General features: G+C 38.6%; 1 protein-coding gene across 1 annotated transcript; it reads right to left on the bottom strand.

Annotated features, from left to right (window-relative positions):
- Window positions 1–872: 872 nt before the first annotated feature.
- CNIH1 (cornichon family member 1) lies at window positions 873–19262 on the bottom strand. The gene is made up of 5 exons (XM_005905054.2): window positions 19104–19262; window positions 13206–13274; window positions 9153–9265; window positions 7745–7888; window positions 873–5500 (listed from the first exon to the last, which is right to left on the bottom strand). The coding sequence occupies exons 1-5, from the start codon at window positions 19182–19184 to the stop codon at window positions 5473–5475; spliced, it is 435 nt and encodes a 144-aa protein (XP_005905116.2). The 5' UTR covers window positions 19185–19262; the 3' UTR covers window positions 873–5472.
- Between the last annotated feature and the right edge of the window lie 1171 nt (window positions 19263–20433).

The following is a 20433-nucleotide window of genomic DNA, read 5'->3' as shown; positions in this document are numbered from 1 at the left end:
ACTCTCTGTTACCTGTGTCTTTGTCTTTAAATTTCACGCTGAGCTACCGAAAGCAAGCATCTGCAGACAAGGATCATACCTTGAGTCAAAGTCACCTGTTTTAAGAGACGTCAGCAGTTTCAGTGCTGCAGAATCCCACGGCTCCCTTGGCTACTGGTAGTCAAGAAGGTGACCAACAGAGGAGGCACTTCCAGACAAGCAAAGCGTATTTCACCACATCAACCCTAATCTGTAAATAGTCGTATAATTACCAAAAGTCTTACTGTCTCTCACTCTTCTTGCCCTGATGAGCTACTAATCTCATTAAAGAATACTTTAAAACATTTACTAGCACTGTTTGGGAACTTCAGACCAGAGGCTCAGAATGTACCATAATATAAAAATCAATGTTTTAAAACTTTAGAACTTAAGGTTTTCGTTCTAAGACTCTTAAGGAAGACGGGAGAATCACATATCCTTAAGGATTTCCGACCAAAGATAGTAAATGCCAAAAGTTATAAGAAGGAAGTTATTTAAGTACAGGCTGCAGTAATAGATTGAGCTTTCTCATGATTTTGTTGTTATAACCAAGTGCCATTTAAAATCACTACATTAAGCTTTAAACAGTCACTGAAATTGACATTACCAAATCTTATTATCAGCTTTCTCCCAATATATAGGTTACTTATAAATATCTAAAAATAGCAGAAAAAAATATTAGCATGGACTAATCAAATCCTTTAATCAGTTGAATTTTCAAAGTACATGCATCTCAATTTCCACTGCCAAGAAGTGCTAGTTAAGCCTTCCACAATAAAATGCTTGACTATTTTACTAAGTATAAGGAAAAACATCAATTATTCCATAACAAACATGGGATGTCACTATTCAAATATAATTATCCAATAAAGTTTAATAACATGTAATTCCAACATTCTTGAAAAAGAATTTTCTCTGGTTAATCTACAGGACAGCCCTCAAAACAATAAGGGAAAGGAGGCAGAGAGACCTACTGGAATCCTGGTCATACACAAGCCAGTTAGTTGCTGAAATAGAATCAACACACAAAACTCAACCGTTATCCACAAACTACACAAGGAAATATTTGAGACAGTTTTTATTAAATATACAAAAGCAAAATAAAGCAAGCAAGCTCAAAGAAGGCGGGACAACATAAGGACATTGTCTTTGGATGGTGTACAGCACCATTAAGGTTAACTTTGATTTTAAGAAACCATGATCACAGATAGCTAACTACATTCTGTGTTTCCCTTAATAGTTTTAAGATCTATCTAGTCATCAATTTATTATTTAAGAAATTTTTCTTCTCCATAATACAAGAACATTGTAAACAAAGAAATGTAAATGTTCAGGAAAAGCACTGTACAATAAGTTAACTTATTCATTCTTTTCTATGTCAAGATGTTCTCTACATCTTCCACAATATACATTAATAAAACTAATGTAGGGTAAAACCTTCACTCCAATCCCACAGATCACCTTAATGGTTAATACTGTTTTCCAAAACCAAGCAGAACAAGCAGCAGAGTTGTTTACTCTTTTTAAGACATTTAGCTTTAAAACCATTAATTTTAATCAAAGCAAAATTGTTCCAAGAAAGCTATTCAACATATCCCGAAAGAGAACCCCATTTTCTCTCGGCATCGCCCTGCAGTATTAGTTCAGAATTATCTGCTGAGCTGTAATACTAGTGCCAGAGACTAATTAGCTACTGGTCTGATCACAGATCAATGCCTGCTTTGAGCAAAAGAGCTTAAATTATGAGATTAACATTATCAATAGTTTCCTAAAACAATGACTACATAGTTACCTGAACAATGCTAGACAAGGTATCAGTATTTCTATCTGTCCCCTTTGAGAAGTGTTGTTTCAAATATTTTGGCTGTCAAAACTTCTGATGTACAGTTATACAAGTGATTATCAACAAATGCACATTTGTGAGTGGTAAAAGTGAAAGTGAGTCGTGTCTGACTCTTTGTGATCCCATGGACTGTAGCCCACCAGGCTCCTCTGTCCCTGGAATTCTCCAGACAAGAATATTGGAGTGGGTTGCCATTTCCTTCTCCAGGGGATCTTCCTGACCCTGGGATCAAACCCAGGTCTCCTGCATTCAGGCAGATTCTTTACCAACTGAGCTTTAAGTAAGTAAATTAGATATGTACTTTCAAATATAAATCATTTTAACGGACTTGATATTATCACACTGCTATGTGACATGGCCACACCCAAAATGAAAGCTGGCCCTCCTGCAGAGATAAGAAAAAATCCACAAAAGTCATTCTTTGTACTATGACAGTAATATTCCATGAATGCTGTCTGTAAATATATATTGGAGGAAAAGAGAAGGGTTGTAGCAAGGAAAATAATTTGCTAGTTTCAAATTGTATCTACATCTCTATTTCCTTTCTATGCAATTATCTTACATATTTTCAAAATATGTTATCTGCAGAGAGCTCTATGAACATTATTAGCATAAGTGGTCCTCAAGCCAAAAATACTGAAGAGGCTTTAAAAGACACACACTGCAAACTGCCATGCATTCTGTTGCTCTGTGCGAGACTATGACCTGGGTATCTGAACTTGACTATAGGTCTGACCATTCATGGTATGAGGCTTCTCAAACGCTTTAGTACTATCTGATACACATCGAAAGTGGATTATCTGGTCATTTCCTGTCACTACCCTCCTCCCATGAAAAGTAATTCAAACAAATTAATAGTTTATGTGCAGCCTGTGACCCAACTCTCCTCTACCCTGGGATGGGGTGTGGGGAGTATCAGTTAAATATTGTGAAAATTATCAAATAATATTAATAAAATTCAGGCTCAGGCATTAGAGAATCTACCCCTAAACCTCCTTAGCACTACAGGACATATTGCCATGATACAGTATTATTACTCAATAGAATAACTGCTAAATAGACTACATTTGTTACATAATATTTTTAATACAGGGCAATCTGTATTACCAATAGCAAGTTGCTGATACAGATAAAAACCACAGTAAGTTACAGGAATGATTTCAGAGTTAGAAAGCTCTTAAAACACAACAGCAAAAGTAACCGTAACAAGGGAAAAAAGAATTCCTAAATAAACAGCTGTGGCTGCACAGGGTACAGTCTTGACTAAAGCTAGAAAGGATTATGAACCCAGACTATGTTTCAGCTGGACATGCAGAAATAATAGAAATACGGCTAGGACCACCCAAACCAGATTAACAGGGGAACAAATTAAATTTAGAGCAAAGAAAAGAACCACTGGCATACTGTCAAATGCAAATAGTTTCTGCTTTTTCTTGGTAAGTGACTTACTTTCTTAAAACACTGGTGAAGGTAAAGAGCAGATATTTTGAGAGCATCCAGGTACCCAATATTCTAATTATCTACATGCCTAGGACCTAACAACCTACCACTGACTGTCAATCATCCTTGAGGTATCAGCTAAGGACTACATATCTAACTTTTGAAACATGTGAAGGTGGCTTCCACGAATCACCAACCAATAAACCTGGCATTAATCCTGGAGAATACTGTGAAATAATTATTAAAAGGATGTTTGTTAAAATTCAAAAAGGAATGTGGTGTTTGCTAACAGACAGGAAGGGCTCATGAAAATACTTTAACGGGAATACAAAAGTAACTACCCCAGAAAACTTATCTGAAAGTCTCTCATGATAAAAAGTTCTTGTGAACAAGAAAGAAAAATGAGTGCATGCCAGTACAATTGGGTGGATTAGAAGCTGAATGGTTGCTTATACTCAGATCACGAGTCTACAGTGCCTAACTAGGACTCAATAAACAATTTACTGCATGAACTAATGAACAGTCAGATCCCTTGAGGTGTGCTGCAGACTACAAAATGCAAGGTCTTTAAGCATCTCTCATTATGAAATGGTTTGACTCTCCTCACTCTCTGGTTCTATATCCTCTTCTTCAATGTATTTACTCCTATGGCCCAATCTCAAAATAGTAAACTTCTCCCAAAGGTGGGGAAGCGTTTCTTCACTAGTAGAGCATAAAACAGCATCTAATTCAAGGGCTACTTAGAATAAGACTTGCACAAACACATCCATAAATCCCCTTGGTCATTATGTGGAATTTCTACATATGATTTTCTTCCTTGATCCTTTAAGAAACTTTGAACCACTTATCCTATTTTCAATTGCCTTAACTTAGCCCTCTCAAATAAACCACAAGAATGCTTATGAAAACATGCAAGCCATAAATCACCTGCCTTTCAAGCAGCAGCAAAAAAAAAAACAAACACAAATGTATAACTCATTTCACCTTAAAAACCTGCTGTTTCAAAAAGGAAAAAAATACTTTAAACCTTTTAAGTTTCACAATAACTTTAATTAGAAAAATGATGATGCTATGCCATCAGTGTTTATGAATCTTGTCAAGTGACAACAGACGGTAATGTACTTAACCACTTAAAAACTGTCCTTTTTAGATCCAAGCATGGTATTAAAAAACAAAAAAGTAATACTCTACTATCTTCTTAAAAAACTGACAGTGATATGTCTTTATTTGGAATAAGCAAGTTTAAGAAATAGCTATTTATAATCTTTAAAACAATGCACTGAAAATAAGTCTTAATTTCAGAGTTTTATTGTATTGCACTAAAGGAACAGCAGGATGGTTATACAATGTTCTCTCTCATTTGGTTTTGAAAATCTGAAGTACTTGCAAATTCTTAAGAATACCTTTACCACCAGATTAGAACATTTAGTAACCAATTTCTTAATAAGTAAAGTCTCACAAATTAAAACATTTAAAATAGCTTTAAATGCATTCTTCACAAGTAAGTCAGCGTATATTTTTATATCATGTTCACTTATGCTTAAGAATTAAAGCAAGTATATTACTCTGGTGGAAATACGGGGAAGTCTCTCATTCATGCAATATACAGGAATAGTATTTCAAGTCCAAGGGGAAAAAAATCCCACTCATTTTTTTAATGCATCCATATATAATCACCTACATGATAGATAAGGAAACCCATGAAGTTTCCCACAGGTCAGATACATATTTTCAGTTCATCAGAAGCACCTGATATCTATAGCTAATTTATAATTAAATGGCATTTCAATAAAACCAAAATGAGCCCTACAAGTTCCTATAAACGAAAGCTTCCAATGGACTAAGGACAGTCAATAATTAATGCAATCAATCATTCAAGGGATTATGGCTGTTCCTTAAGGAGTGCAAGTTCAAACCTGTCAACACCAGAGGTATCATTTTATATTAATTTATACGTAATTCCATTTAAATTCTTTATCCAAGTATAACATATGAAAACAGTCTTTCCACAAGCAAAAAATGTGGAAACATTTAAAAAATAAGGAGTCATTTTTAAAGTAACTGATCAGATTCCATAGGCTACTCTTGGAAACAGGATCTTGCTGGATAGAATCCCTTCGTTGGTGGCTTTTTGCATGCACTTAACTGGACCAATTCTTCTAAGCGTTGTTCTAAGAGCTCACCAAAACATAAATCATGCTGAAAAGAAGAAAAAGGCTGTTGTTAATTCAAACATTTCTAACTATAAAAACTAACAGCACCAAAAAGTTGAGTCTGCTTTATATAACAGTTTGTGGTATCACAACATCACAGAAAATGGTAAGACCAATGACAAGTTCATGATACGATTTTAATCTGCGTTTATAGACTTTTGCCTAAGGTACGACTAGCTCAGTACATGGGCTGAGTTGTCCCCTGTTTCCTTTCCAATTTTAGCAAGTAGAACAGCACAGCTGAAAGCTTAATGGGGGATCAGAGCTTAAGAGAAGCAATCCAAAACAGCACACTGCTCCAGAGCTGTATCTAAGAATAGGAGTGAGCATCTCCAAGGGCTCACTTCATGCCAGGCCTTCTGCTAGGTCCTAGGAGGTAGGATACGTACCATTATTATCCCCATTTTACACACAGGAGTAATCAAGGAACTTTCCCATTAGAGAAAGGCTCTAGGCAACAGCAGCAAGTTTAAAAAAGAAAAGGAGACCAACAAGCAAAATAAAAAGCAATAACCATTTGATCCTACATGCAGGGCAAGGTGAGAGAGGCATGGTTCAAGAGCATGTGTGTCTAAATGGAAATACAAAGCAAGGAGGTGAGCAAGCTTGACAGACAATTTAAAACAAATGAATGGGACTTCCCTGGTGGCGCAGTGGATAGGAATCCGCCTGCCAGTGCAGAGGACAAGGCTTTGATCCCTAGTCCAGAAAGATCCCACATGCCACAGAGCAACTAAGCCCATATGCCACAACTGCTGAAGCCATGCTCTAGAGCCCATGAGCCACGACTGCTGAAGCCTGCATGCCGCAACAAAGAGTAGGCCCTGCTTGCCAGAACTAGAGAAAGCCCTCACAAAGCAACTAAAACCTAGCGCCGCCAAAACAAATTTTTTAAATAAAACGAACAACATAGTGCTACCATCTCCTGGCGAACATTTTCCCCCACCTCTATCATTCATTCACTCATTTGCCTTCCTTCAACATGTATGTTTTAAGTGTCTACTAAATGCCAGCACTGTTTTAGACACTTATTATAGAAACTAAAATATGAAAATTAACAGAAATTAAAAGGACACATGGAATTTCACTTCTCAGAACTTTTTCACTCTGTTTTATGTATGAACATCTGCAGACACTGATTTTTCACAAATATAACCTCTAAAGGCATAAAAATGCATTTTAAGTCCCTCTTCCACAATGGAAAATAATATGAACAAGAAATATGACTACATGCCTACCATTTAATACTAAGCAAGTTTTCAAGTAACAAAAAGGAGAGGGAAGAGAACCTTTAATTACTGCAATAATTTCATCTAATATAATCTTCTTCATATTTTGAAAATCGGGTGGAAATTTCTCTCCAAGTTGAATATATATTAATAAAAAATGAGAGAGATGTTATTTATATAAAGAAAAATTATAACTCTATTCTAGCCCTAGTTTTATTCTACTTTTAATAAGCAGCTGTTTTCCTCCACCTACAGTACAGCTAGAATGGTGGCTCTCAACCAGGGCGACTTTGCTCCACAGGGAGCATCTGGTAGCATCTAGTGACACTTCTGGTTATTATCACTGGGGCAGGGGGATGCTGCTGGCATCTAGTGGAGAGAGGCCAGGAATGCTGCTGAACACTCTACAATGCACAGGACAGCTTCTCACAACAAATTTTGTCTTGCCCAGAATATCAACAGTGCCAAGGTCAAGAAACCCTGATCAAGAGGAATGATATGAGTCCATCTAAGTATAAAAGGATGAAAATCAGTAACTGCACCATCCTGTATGATAGAACTTTTCTTTCCTTCATGCCATACAGAGCATGCAAACCAAAAATAAAGGGTACAACATATAGTTTAACAAGAATGATTAAGAAAAAAACTAAACATAATCTTGAGACAGACCCTGAGGCAAGCAAAAACTTTTTTGCAAATGCACACAGCCACATGCTCTTGCTCTGGCATGGAAAATGAGGACTGGCCTTCACTGGCTGGCTGAGACTCTGGAAGCAGCATCCCCAGCCCAGTTTTCTGCCTCTGACTGCACATGAGCTGGCTGCCTGGACAAGCACCAGTTTATTCAATGTGCATGAACTTGTCAGTGTGCACTGTGCCATTACCAGTACCAGCATTCAGGACATGAGTTACTCTTCAAGTGGGTTTGAAGGTGTTAGACCCAATGCCTGCAAATGTTTCAGGCGGCAAAGTACAATGGTATTTTCATTTTTTAAACTTACCCATATAGGTAGTAAAAAAATGCTAGAAGATAAAAAGCTAATTTGCACCATCCTTCTTTCTGACAATATGCTAGAATATCTGCATTCATGATGGTTGTAGGATCGTAGAGTCCTGGTCCACTCATCACTGGTCTACTCATATACCTGTAATAAGCACAACTGATTAGCCACTCAGAATGGAAGCTAACCTTCAAGATGGACAGCAGCATTCTTCTCAAACGATACTCGTGACAATGAGAGGTGGCCCACACAGAGAAGCATACTTTTAGTTCTAGGTGGAGCTCTTTCCTTTTATCATCTTAATTTTAAAACTAGAGCCCCTAAAGGGGAAAACAGAGCAGTTAAAACAAGGCATATCTGGTCTCCTCTACACTTTCAGAAATCCAAGAGAATTACAAATAACTGTAAAAAAGGAAATACGATTTTTTTCCTTTCAACTTTCTACTTTAACATAAAGAAGCCTTCACCAAGATGCTGCAAATGTCCACATAAACCATGCGGCTCTGTGCTTCTCTTTTCTTTTTTAAATACATGTACATTTTTCCTGAGCCGTATCAGAGCCCGTTAAGTGATATCACATCACTTGACTTCTAAGTGTTTCTTCCACATGTACTTCCTAAAGTCAAGGGCAATGAGACTGCCTATCTGAAACAAAACATGTAGAAGTTATGAAATATGAATCTCTTATAAATAACCAAATTTAGAGTCATAGAGTAAACAAGTAGAAAGAAATAAAGACACACACTGTACAATCTGATTTCCATGAAGTTCAGAAATGGACAAAACTCATCTAAGTGACAAAAGATCACTGGTTCTCCTGAGGAAGTTAGAGGGCAGCTGGGATGCGACACGAGGGACTCTTCTGGGGGCTGGAACTAATGTATGTCTTGATCTGGGTGGTGGTTTCACAAGTGTACACAGACATAAAAATCCACTGAGCTGTACACTTCAGATTGTGCACACATTATTGTATGTAAGATATAGCTTAATTTTTAAAAAACCCTTTAACAAATAGTAACATAAGCTCCCCAAGAGGTATTAAAGCAGTATTTGTTCATCCATGTGGTTTAAAAAATAAATGCCAACTACTTTCATTTAGGGGGCTTCCCTGGTAGCTCAGTCAGTAAAGATACTGCCTGCAGTACAGAAGACAGGGTTTAATCCCTGGGTCCGAAAGATCCCCTGAAGAAGGAAATGACACCCCACTCCAGTCTTCTTGCCCGAAGAATCCCATGGACAGAGGAGCCTGGTGGGCTACAGTTCATGGGGTCGCAAGAGTCAGACACGACTTAGTGACTACACCACCACCACTTTCATTTCGGTGACTAGTATGTTAAGATAATCGTATCAACCACAGTATAATTAAAATTTAATTAGGAAAAGTATTAGAAGTGTATCTCAATATTACCTCCAAATATGATATGCCAGGAGGGGCATATTGAGACCCAGTGTAAGCCACTCTGCTGCACAAAGAAACATGACACAGAAGAAAGCGTGGATGAGGTACTCTGGAAGGACAAGCTGGAAGAAAGAACACAAGCCGGTTACGGTTATCAGAACACCTTGGCAGTAAATCAACTGCTAATCTGGAGAGCAGGTGGCAACTAAGTTTCCATAGTGAAAAATCACTTGTTTTCTTAGAATCAGAAATGAAAAATGCTACTGAGTTTTATTTTCATATTTAGCTTCTGACCAAAAGCAGGATTATATGCAAACTGACCAGAGGTTATAGCTTGCACTAAAACAATACGTGACTCAAAATTTAAAACCCAAATTCTTACAACAGGTTAAATTATACAAAGTTACCACCCAGATTGTTCAAACACAGCTATTTGCTAATCACTTAAAATAACTTAGAATATTTTTTCTTTCCACTATTTAAAAATGATAAAAATATAAAAATGAAGTATCTGATCACATGCAACATGATATAAAAAAATTCACAAGAACAAAGCTCCCTTTAGAAGTTCACACATTAGTGTTTTTAAGCCTTTAACAGAAACCAGGGTGCTACAAATACAATATTTAACAAAACACACATTACCACAAAAGTAATTTTTCAATGGAAAGCCAACAGCCAATAATCTCAGCACAGTCAGAGAGGAAGAACACTAAAATGCACGATGCAAACGATGTGCTTTCTGCAATGTAGGAGGGAAAAGACTGGGATCTACACCATGAAACTGGAATTCTCCCCGTTCCTGAGCTCCCATTCCTACACAGCTTTTCTGTTTCTTTCAGCCTGCTTTCTCCAGTGAAGTGCTACAAACACAGCAGACCGGTAGCAGCTCAGAACTCAAAAACAAAATACATCTTTTGATAGCAAGCAGTATTAAGTGAAGAAAAACTAGTCCAAGGAAAATGCTTTTTATAAATGACCAAGAGTTCATGCTTTAAATTATCTTTCTCGTCCTAAAGATTTCAGTCTAATGACTCTGTTAAATATAAATACTAAAACCTTTCATTGCAAGTTTCAGCTAGAGTTTCCTACAGTAAATCACAGCTGCAAAGCCAGTTTCTCAAATGTGTCTGTACTGTACCATCAGATCTTTCCTGAGGGAAAACTACAGCTGTAGAAATAATATAATTATATTACTTATTCAAGCCCATTTTCTAGTACTCCCAAATTACCCTTCCCATTCAAAGCTGTAAAGCAAAGTTTTTAATTAATACTATTTTAAATAAAATTCCAGTAAAGCCAATTAATCTGTACCACTAACCAGATATTTTCCACAAATCTAAACAATATAATAATAAGATTAAACTCTGCATATATATATAAACATATAAATAATATGAACTGTTAAATCAGCATTTAGTTAAGATCAAAGTTAAACATCTGTAAGAAAACAAGAAAACGTCTACAGGGAAATCTTTGAAACACAAAGACTACAACCAGGACAAACCAAGAAAAATATACATTTTACTAGGAGTTCCACTAGAGCTTCTGTTTATAATACTAGTTTAAATAACAACATTTTTCTTTACAATATAATAAGCCTATTTCAGTTCCCTAAAAACCAACTGATCTAACAATACAAATCATCATTCAAGTTTTCATTCTACACTCCCAGACTAATGTATGGGGAGAAAATGACTTTAAAAGCATGCTCCCTACTGCTTTTAAACAATCTTCTTTAATAAGACTGATAATAAAGGTCATCTGGAATTCTACCAGTTCTACTATGAAACAAATGCCACACTCCCTCCCTTCTCCTCAAAGCAGTCCAGAAACTTGTACTATACATCTCTCATAAAGACCAGCACTCTTCATTCCTTAATAATGAAATTTCCCCATAAGTGGCACAAAATTATTCCATTTAGGAGCCAACATTTACACAAAAACTAGTATTCATAAAAAACACCTCATGCAAATATGGCTGAAATGATAGTACTTAAACATGCAAATCATAATATTCTCTAGATAAGGTTCACATTCTAAAAAATAATTCTATTTGTCTTCCCCCATACTTTGGCAGAATTGTCAAAACAAATTTTCAATAGGGAAAACTGTCAGATGCACTGCTATTGAGCCAATTATCAGCACCCTATCCAAAACACAACTTAGGCTGATCTAGAAACTTCCTTCTGACCCACCACAGCATTTGGAGGTCCCAAGCACAAAGTGAGAATTTCTTTCTATTAAAAAAAGCTAGAAACCACAAACTATATGTTAAAATGAAGTGAGTCCATCTTAGATTTACAGTAAATTAGGAAAACAGAAGAATTTGAACCTAAAAATCAGGCTGTCTGAGTTCCAATTCTGACTCTATGTTAGCAGCGTGACCCGGAGCAAAGTGCTCGAACCTCGTTAAGCCCCAGTTTACTCTCCTTTAGAGCATGATACACCCACCTCTTAGGATTGTCATGAAAACTGAATGAAAAACGCAGGTAAAGATGTTTAGCACAGAGCCTGGCACCCAGGATAGCCCTCACCTGATTTCAGCTATTATTATCTTCATCATCATTTGGTTATTTGAAGTAATGAAAAGCCAATGAAAATAGTAAACTATTAATAAACAACCATCAAAAGGAGAAATTTCAGTTCAATCTCTTGGTAACAAACAGTAAGTTAAGACGTTTTACAATGAACATTACTACTTTCCAATAAGAACGCAGATTTATCTTATATTTTGTTTCGCAAGAGTAGAGAAACGTTAATACTTTTAACTGTACCTACATCAAGTTTTATTCTATCAGTTCTTTAAAGACAAACTAGGAATGTATTCCATCATGCCTGTTTATCTAGGAAACAATGATAAAGAAGCAAATTAACTTTACAGACCCTTTCCAAATAAAATCCCTCTGGCACGCCAGTGTTCCAGTTTTACACAGCTCAAGTCTATACATGTTTTCATCTTCATTAAGTAATTTTTAAAGATGAATTAATATTCTATTTCTTGAAGACATACACACTGCTTTCTTACAAACAACCTTTCAGTTTCTGACCAGTTCAACAAAAATCAAACCTACAGTCTAAAGGAGAATCTTCCTGAATGAGCAAACTAAATGAGGTAAAAATAAACATATGGCCCCAAGCACAATGGGGCCACATTATAACTAAATCAGAAGAGCTCAGAACTTAGTGTAAGACAGTTCTGTTTTAGAAACTTAGATTGGATATACTGAAATAACTATGTAGACATTTGTATATAAATTGTTAACCACAAAGTTCTGACAGCATGAGTCCGAGGGTAAGCATTACTCCAAAATCTCAGAGCCTAAGAACAGAGCTACCCACCTTAAAGGTTCTGAATAAACAGCAGCTGAAAGAGTAAATAAATTCCAAAACCAAAGACAAAAGTAGATATGGTATTAAAGGCTCCACCTACAGACTATCTCAGAGTAAGTCACAAAAGAAGAATAATCTCACCTATTAAAGTCATTTCAGGTTAACCATCTTTCAAACACTGCACCTAATAATCTAATATCGAAGTGCCTATGGCTATAACATTTTTTTAAATGCATGAGCATTTAACAGCTTTCCCTACTTGACTGGGCCAGCAAGCAAACATTTGCATAAAATATGAAATTTCATGAAATCAGAAACCTCCACAGGCATATGAACAAGCACACTGAACAGAACAGTTTACAAATACAAATGCCTAGCCCTCCCCATGAAATGAATGCAGCATTAAAACATTAAACTAAAAAGCAGTACACACCTTTAATGCAATTTTGACTCTTTTAATCTTTTTGAACTTTTCAACTGTCTTTGGCCGACAATGTAAAAAGCAGATTGGAAGAATGTTAGTATGACAGCTGACAAGATCACCAGCAGATTAATAATAGTCAGAATAGTCAAGCAGGACAGGAAAAAGAATATTTTTAAAAATTCTGCCTACTTAAAAAAAGTACAAATTTATCATGCTACTGAGAATACTGGCCATTTTCAAATTATATCAAGTTAAAAGCAAAAACAGTTTAAAAATCTAGAGAAATACCCTAGATTATAACTTACAGGATTCAGGGTATTACACTGGTCTATAGGATTCTTGTAATCAGTCTTCAGCTCATCGAATGCTATAATCTAAAATAAAAATAAAATAGTTAGGATCTCTCACTTTAACAAAAAGTGGCAACAAACCTGCCCCATCAAGCAATTGAATAAAGTTAATGAGGAAGTGTACTAACTTTACATGTGCCAGGTTACAGGAAACACAGTATGTGCTCATTAACAAATAACTAGAATCACATTTAAAGAACTGAAAACACGTACATCATTATCACTAAAATGATAAATATCGTCAATTTTCAATTTTTTCAATGCCTCCACTCCAGTTATTTTCTCTGCTTGAAATGGTCTTTCCCTCAGCCATAATTATTTACGGAAACTCCTCTTTATCATCCTAAAAAACACTCTTCCTATGTCAACCCCTCCCAGATTTCCCTGACTTCCTTGGGCAGAAATAACTGTCTATAATCTCCACAGAGCACAGGGCTTTATAACGCTAGCAGGCTGGCATTTCTCATACTAGAGGAGAGGATTTCAGTTCAGGTTTCTACCCTCCCCCAGACCCTGTAGCCCTTCGGTGAAGTGGTTTGCATCATCTGTGCACGTCCCCTCCGTCACAGTGTTCAGTGGGACACCAGAAATGGACTCGCATGCTTCAATTTATTCCCATTTGTGTCCAAACACATATATTTCAAGGTCCTGCTTGGATTTGGAAATTTCAAGAAATGGCCTCAGAATAGAGGAACACTAAGATTATTAAACTTCACAGCCAGGATCACCACACACAGTGGTGCAGCTTCTGCACAGGACCAAAGGCCAGGCTGGGGCACAATGCCATCGCAGGCTCCTGCTGCCAAACACCCGGGCATGGGCTTTGCACCCAGGGGTTGTTCAGGAGGGAGGACTTTTCCAGTCCTTCTGCCTCAAGGAGCATCTTATTCTAATTCACCTTAAGGCACCACACAGGACAGAGTAGGCCTGTTTAAGGCCACTGCAAAAGTGATCAATCTGGCCGTGTCCTCAGTATCTTCCTACCACATGCAGGTCCTTTCATTTGGTCACCAAATGGAAGACTAAAGAAAGGGAAAGCCCAGGTTAAGGCCAGCTTCTCATGGGGTGCTAAGTGAAAGTTATATACGTGGTAAGGGGGGAAAGACTCACTCTTTTAAAATACATGAATATAAATAAATAAATGGACAAATACATTTTTTTTAAATCATACCATTAAAAAAACAAACAAACAAACAAAAAAACCATGGCAAGAATCACAAATTATTCTGTTCAAGAAATAGACTCACAGACTCAAGAGAATAACCTTATGGTTGCCAGGGAGAAAGGATGGAGGGGAAAAGATAGGGAGTCTGGGATGGACAGGTACACAGGTATTTAAAATGGATAACCAACAAAGACCTACTGCATAGCTCAGGGAACTCTGCTCAACGTTTTGTGTCAGCCTGGATGGGAGGGGAGCTTGAGGGAGAATGAATATATGTATATGTATGGCTGAGTCCCTTTGCTGTCCACCTGAAACGACCATACACTGTTAACTTGCTATGCCGCTGCTTCTAAGTCGCTTCAGTCGTGTCCAACTCTGTGCGACCCCATAGACGGCAGCCCACCAGGCTCCCCATCCCTGGGATTCTCCAGGCAAGAACACTGGAGTGGGTTGCCATTTCCTTCTCCAATGCATGCAAGTGAAAAGTGAAAGTGAAGTCGCTCAGTCGTGTCCAACTCAGCGACCCCATGGACTGCAGCCTACCAGGCTCCTCCATCCATGGGATTTTCCAGGCAAGAGTACTGGAGTGGGGTGCCATTGCCTTCTCTGTAACTTGCTATACTCCAATACAAAATAAAAAGTTTAATTAAAAAAAAAATATGTCAAAGGGGGCTAAAAATGTTCCTGTCCAAACTCTGAAAAGAAATGTGGCATTAACATTTAGGGTCAATGAACACAGAATTTGAAAGCCAAAGTGCACGAAAAATCAAATTGGGGTAACACCCCACTTTGTGGTGTTCAGTGTCAAAATAAGAAGCCAAAGGCCCCAAGTTTATGAGGAAGCTATTTTAACTGCTGCCACTAATCGCCTAGGGGACAAAGAATTTAATCTGCCCTTCCTCTGGTGGGCTAGGACTACCATCTTTATATGTGAGACAGTGCTACTCAATAGTACCAAAAATCACTTAAGTCATATATTTCTACCTTTTAATATGCTGGTTTAAATCCTTAAACCTTAATCCTTAAATCCTGTTAAAATCCTTTGCTTCAGAAAAAGATGAGTTTAATTTCTGGAATTTTATATAATTCACCAACCTGGCCTAATAAAAATTCTAATGCAAACAGAAATGGAAGGAAATTAATTAAACATTAAAATGTAAGCTCCATGAAAGCAAAGGGTTTTGCTGGATTCCAGGGCCTAAAAAATAGTGCCTGGCACATACTTAAGTGTTCAATCAATATTTACTGAATAAAAGGAGGGGAAAGGGGAAAAAAATAGCCCTATGCTTAAAATAAAGTACAGAACTCACCAAAAGGCATTTTCCTTTGGGCTTCCCTGATAGCCCAAAGAATCTGCCTGCAATGCAGGAGACCCTGGTTCAATTCCTGGGTCGGGAAGATCCTCTGGAGAAGGGATAGGCAACCCACTGCAGTATTCCTGGGCTTCCCTTGTGGCTCAGCTGGTAAAGAATCTCCTGCAATGCAGGAGACCTGGGTTTGATCCCTGGGTTGGGAAGATCCCCTGGAGAAGGGAAATGCTACCCACTCCAGTATTCTGGCCTAGAGAATTCCATGGACTGTATAGTCCATGGGGTCGCAAAGAGTCGGACACGACTGAGTGACTTTCACTTTCAATGACCCATAACACACATACATGATAAAAATACAAGTGTACAATTAAAGATATTAATTTATGATGTTTTATAGATATTATTAGTCAATTATCTGATATCAGCTGTGATATACTCCCAGTGAAATGGCAACCCATTCCAGAATTCTTGCCTGGAAAATGCCATGGACAGAGAGGCCTGGTGGGCTACAGTCCATGGAGCTGAAAAGACTTGGACCCAATTTAGCAACTAAACCACCACCACAATAAGCTTTAAGACAAGGCCCATGATCACAAATACAATTACTTCCCTTTAACAAGATTCAATTTAATAGCAAAGTATGAAACTTGTGCTTAAACTTTTTTCCCACTGGACATTTTCTTCAGGTGATTTCAAAAGATCTTTTAATGAGTATGTTGCTGAATGGGTTTCTGTTTGAGTGCTATAAGCTAGAGTTGTCAAAATTCTTCTGAAGAGATTCTTAAACTAGTGATTTTCAATCTTTTGTGACTGTGGATCTGGACAAGGATGTTCACAAAATTTTTCACAAAAGTTCAAAAACAAAAATAAATAATTTGATGCACATCTTTGGGGAATGACTTCTGCATTTTTAGCTTTCAAACAAGCCTGTGCTCCCCAACTCTGTTCTCCAAAAAGCATCAAGCACATGAATTAGGACTACACTGACAAATGTAACCATCAGCATTAAAAAATCCTCCATAGAACAGTTAACATAAAGCAGATTTTTTTAATACTTTAAAATTCCAGATTAGTCTTCTCACAGATACTTAAACTACCTAAGAAAACAAGGTTACATAGTTAACAGAAAAATTATAACTATGTCTTTATTTAGAATTTTCAATTTGTTCCCCAAGGATGCATAATCTTCTGAACTACTAAGAAATCCCTAAGGACATAAGCTCTCCACTAATCTGAGTACAAACAAATTTTTAATTCTATAACAAAACTCTATCTGTGCAAGCTGTGTGCTAAGTCACTTCAGTCGTGTCAGACTCTCTGTGACCCTATGGACCAAAGCTCACCAGGCTCTTCTGTCCTTGGGATTCTCCAGGCAAGAATACTGCAGTGGGTTGCCGTGCCCTCCTCCAGGAGATCTTCCCAACCTAGGGATCAAGCCCTGTGTCTCTTACGTCTCCTCCGGCGGGTTCTTTACCACTAGCACCACCTGGGAAAACCACATCCCCCAAAAATACCTATTTCACCCAGACACACATTCATTTAAATTACCCATTTTTTAAAAGTGCAGTTCCAGGTTTTCTTTAAGCCAAACACAATCCAGTTCAAAATGTAAGCCTCCACAGCTCTAAGAATCCTCATCAGCTCATCAGAAAACAAGTGCCCATGAAGCAGGAAGTAATTAAATCCTCAACTACAGATGGCAGGGAACCACACATTTCAGTTTTATCAGAGGCTTACTAAGGCAGAGCTAGTTTGCATCCCGAATTTTCTTTATTTATTAAGAAAGAGTCAAAGTGTCCAAAATGCTCTTCAAGTTATGGGTTCCTACTGAAAAGCATTTCAAGAGAACAGTTACTTAACAGCCTACATAAGCATTGCCCACTACACAAGCAGTTGGGTTTCAAATACTTATAAACATAATCACACTCTTTAGCAAAAGGGAATGGATTTAGATTTTTTTTTTTTTGCACACGACACTGCTGCCATTTAAATCACTCTGCTCCTCTATGTTCCATAACAAATCCTTGCTATGGACATGATGAAACCTGACTTAAGATTTACATAAAAGTGAACCTGCCCCATAATCCAAATTAAGACCAATAATCCAAAAGGTATGAAGGGCAGAGCAAACATAAGATAGATTTTAAAGGAATGCTGATTTCCAAAAGGCTGCTTCTAATCTTATGTTAGAGAAACAGGAATCCTTAAAAAATCTCTTGAAGAGGGCTTCCCTGGTGGACTAGTGGTTAATAATCTGCCTTGCAAGGCAGGAGACACCAGCTGGATCCCTGGTCCAGAGACCCCACATGCCGCAGGGCAACTAAGCCTGCGTGCCCCAACTTCTGAAACCTGTAGGCCCTAGAGCCCAAGCTCCAAAACAAGAGAAGACACTGCAGTGAGAAGCCCACGACCACAACAAAGACCCAGGGCAGCCAAAAGTAAATTTAAATTAAAAAAAAAAAATCTCTTGCAGAACTATTTCAGAGAAACAAGAATCCTTAAAAATCTCTTGTAGAACTATTTCACAGAGAACTTAACTTGTTCCTTACAGAGACCAATAAGGATGCAACATGATATGCGTAAAAGAAGAGGGGGAAATTGTCCTAGAGAAACATAAGTTTTCTGAGCATTTTCAAAATCAAATTGAAACAATCTCTACTACGTCAAGCTACTCCGAATACAGAGGTGGCTAAGAAGACTTGTCTCTGGAGAAACTCTGTCGGTCAAAGTATGATTTCGGGGAAAAGTTCGGATTTAAGGTCAACAAAGTAATCAATTCAACCTGCATCAAAGTTCACCGGGTAACAAGAATCCGGGGAGGAAAAAGTGATTTTACTTGAAGTGCTGAAAAGCAGAGTTGGAAATTTATCTAAAGTAGGTTACAATTATCTCATTTGGGCCACACTCCTGTGAATACCCGAAAACAAAGGCAATCTGTATTAAATATTAACAATAATTAGGCAAACTTCATCACGGCTAAGCACGTAGCACGCCTCTCTGCGCCCTTGACATCCTGCAGAGTGATGCGAGACCTCGAGGATGCGGAGCCGGTTAGCTAAGCGCTATCCCGTAGGGCCCTTCAGCACCGCGGCCGCCCCACCCGGCGCGGGAAGAGCAGCGGCGCGCGCGGCCTGCGCCGGGACACCGCGGGCGCAGCCAGCCAACCGCCCGACGCCTCGACTCCTCCTGGACCTGCAGCTCCCGACCCGGGGACGGAGAGGCGTGTAGACCCCTGGCCCCGCGGCCTGCACCGCCCCGGCCTGGCCCCATCCCCAGCGTGCCGACCTCCGAAGACCGTGGCCGCCCAGACCACGGGCCCGGGTCAAGAAGAGGCTGCGCAGCCACCTCGCCCTCCTTCCCCCGGCCCCGGCTACTCACGTGCCAAATGGCGAAGAAGATGAGCGCGGCGGTGAGCAGCAGCGCCAGCATATAGCAGAAGGCCGCGAACGTGAACGCCATGGCCGGGGGAAAGGGAGCAGCGCTGGTGCCAGCGGAGAAAGGCCGCGCAGGGCCCTCTGGGTAAAACCATTCACTTCCCGCGGCCACAGCCCACACAGCCGCTTGCTGCCGCGGCGCCTGCCCTCCCAACGCGCCTGCGTACCGGTCCCGGTGCAAGGCGCCCTCCGGTGGCCAGATTCCGCCATGCACTTAAATTGTTTGCATAGCGGATTGATTTATTTTGTTTACTCCGCTTGTTTATTCTTTGAACAGAAATGTTCATTGAGTGAGTGCCCAGTATCTTCCGAATACTGTGCTTCTCCTTTGAGATACAAAGATGAGAAATAATACTTGCACGGAAAGAAGTTAGGATAATGCCGGAAATGAATATGTAAATAAATCATTACAGTATTATAACCCTGTGGCACGTTGTGAAAGGTCAGAGCCCGGCAACCAGCCCGTCCTGGAGCGTCCAGGAAAGGATTCCTGGAGGTGTTTCTTAAGCGAAGGCTAACATGATGGGTAGAAGTTGTCCAGGCATATTTGTCCAGACTATAGAATCAGCCTTCCAAGGAGAGGGTTCAACGTAAGCAAAGTCAGAGATGAAAGTAAGAAAAAAAGCTCAATGTCTTAGGTGAAACCACCTTAGCAGTTCTAAATTAGTGGTTAAGACAGTGTTGAGAGTCTGAAAGGGGTCCCCTAGGGTTTAGATCATATCATACAAGGATATGCCAGTTAAGGAGCTCAGACTTCATATCCCATAAGCCCATGTTTTTCAATCAGCTCACCACACACAATTTGACTTTTTCACTGCAAGACAACAGAACATCACACACGTTGAATCAGAGAGAGATGGACATCTGGATATAGAGACAAAGAAATACAGATATAACAAAAATTTCACCAAACAAGACTACATATCCACGAGTACCTGTCTTGTTATTCTTTTTTGCTGTTTTGTTTTTAATATTGGTTGAGACCCACAAAATTGGCTCACCCGCCTGCTAAATGATTGCTGCTGATGGAGTGGAAATCACTGAAAGCTTTTACACAAGAGAGCAACATGTTTAGCTTTGCGTTAAAAGATCGCTCACACCAGCAAAATGTATAGAGAATGGTTTAGAAGCAGTCTATCCAGTGCTGTCTCACAGAACTTTCTGCAATGGTGGAAATTTTCTTTATCAGCACTGTTCAATATAGTGGTTATTGAGCAGTTGCAATGTAGCTAGTATAACTGAAGAAGTGAACTTTACATTTTTATTTATTTTAA

The sequence above is a fragment of the Bos mutus genome, chromosome 10 (genome assembly GCF_027580195.1).
Source record: "Bos mutus isolate GX-2022 chromosome 10, NWIPB_WYAK_1.1, whole genome shotgun sequence".
NCBI classification, from domain to species: Eukaryota; Metazoa; Chordata; class Mammalia; order Artiodactyla; family Bovidae; genus Bos; species Bos mutus.
The sequence above is the reverse complement of the archived record's forward strand: the minus strand, read 5'-3'. Positions and strand labels throughout refer to the sequence as shown.

Coding starts and splice junctions, on each gene's coding strand:
- CNIH1 (XM_005905054.2), bottom strand. CDS start 19,184: ATGGCGTTCACGTTCGCGGCCTTCTGCTATATGCTGGCGCTGCTGCTC. Junction 9,266..13,205: donor AGTGTAATACCCTGAATCCT/GTAAGTTATAAT, acceptor TCTTTCTTCCAG/CTTGTCCTTCCAGAGTACCT. Junction 7,889..9,152: donor CTGGCATATCATATTTGGAG/GTAATATTGAGA, acceptor TGCTTATTACAG/GTATATGAGTAGACCAGTGA.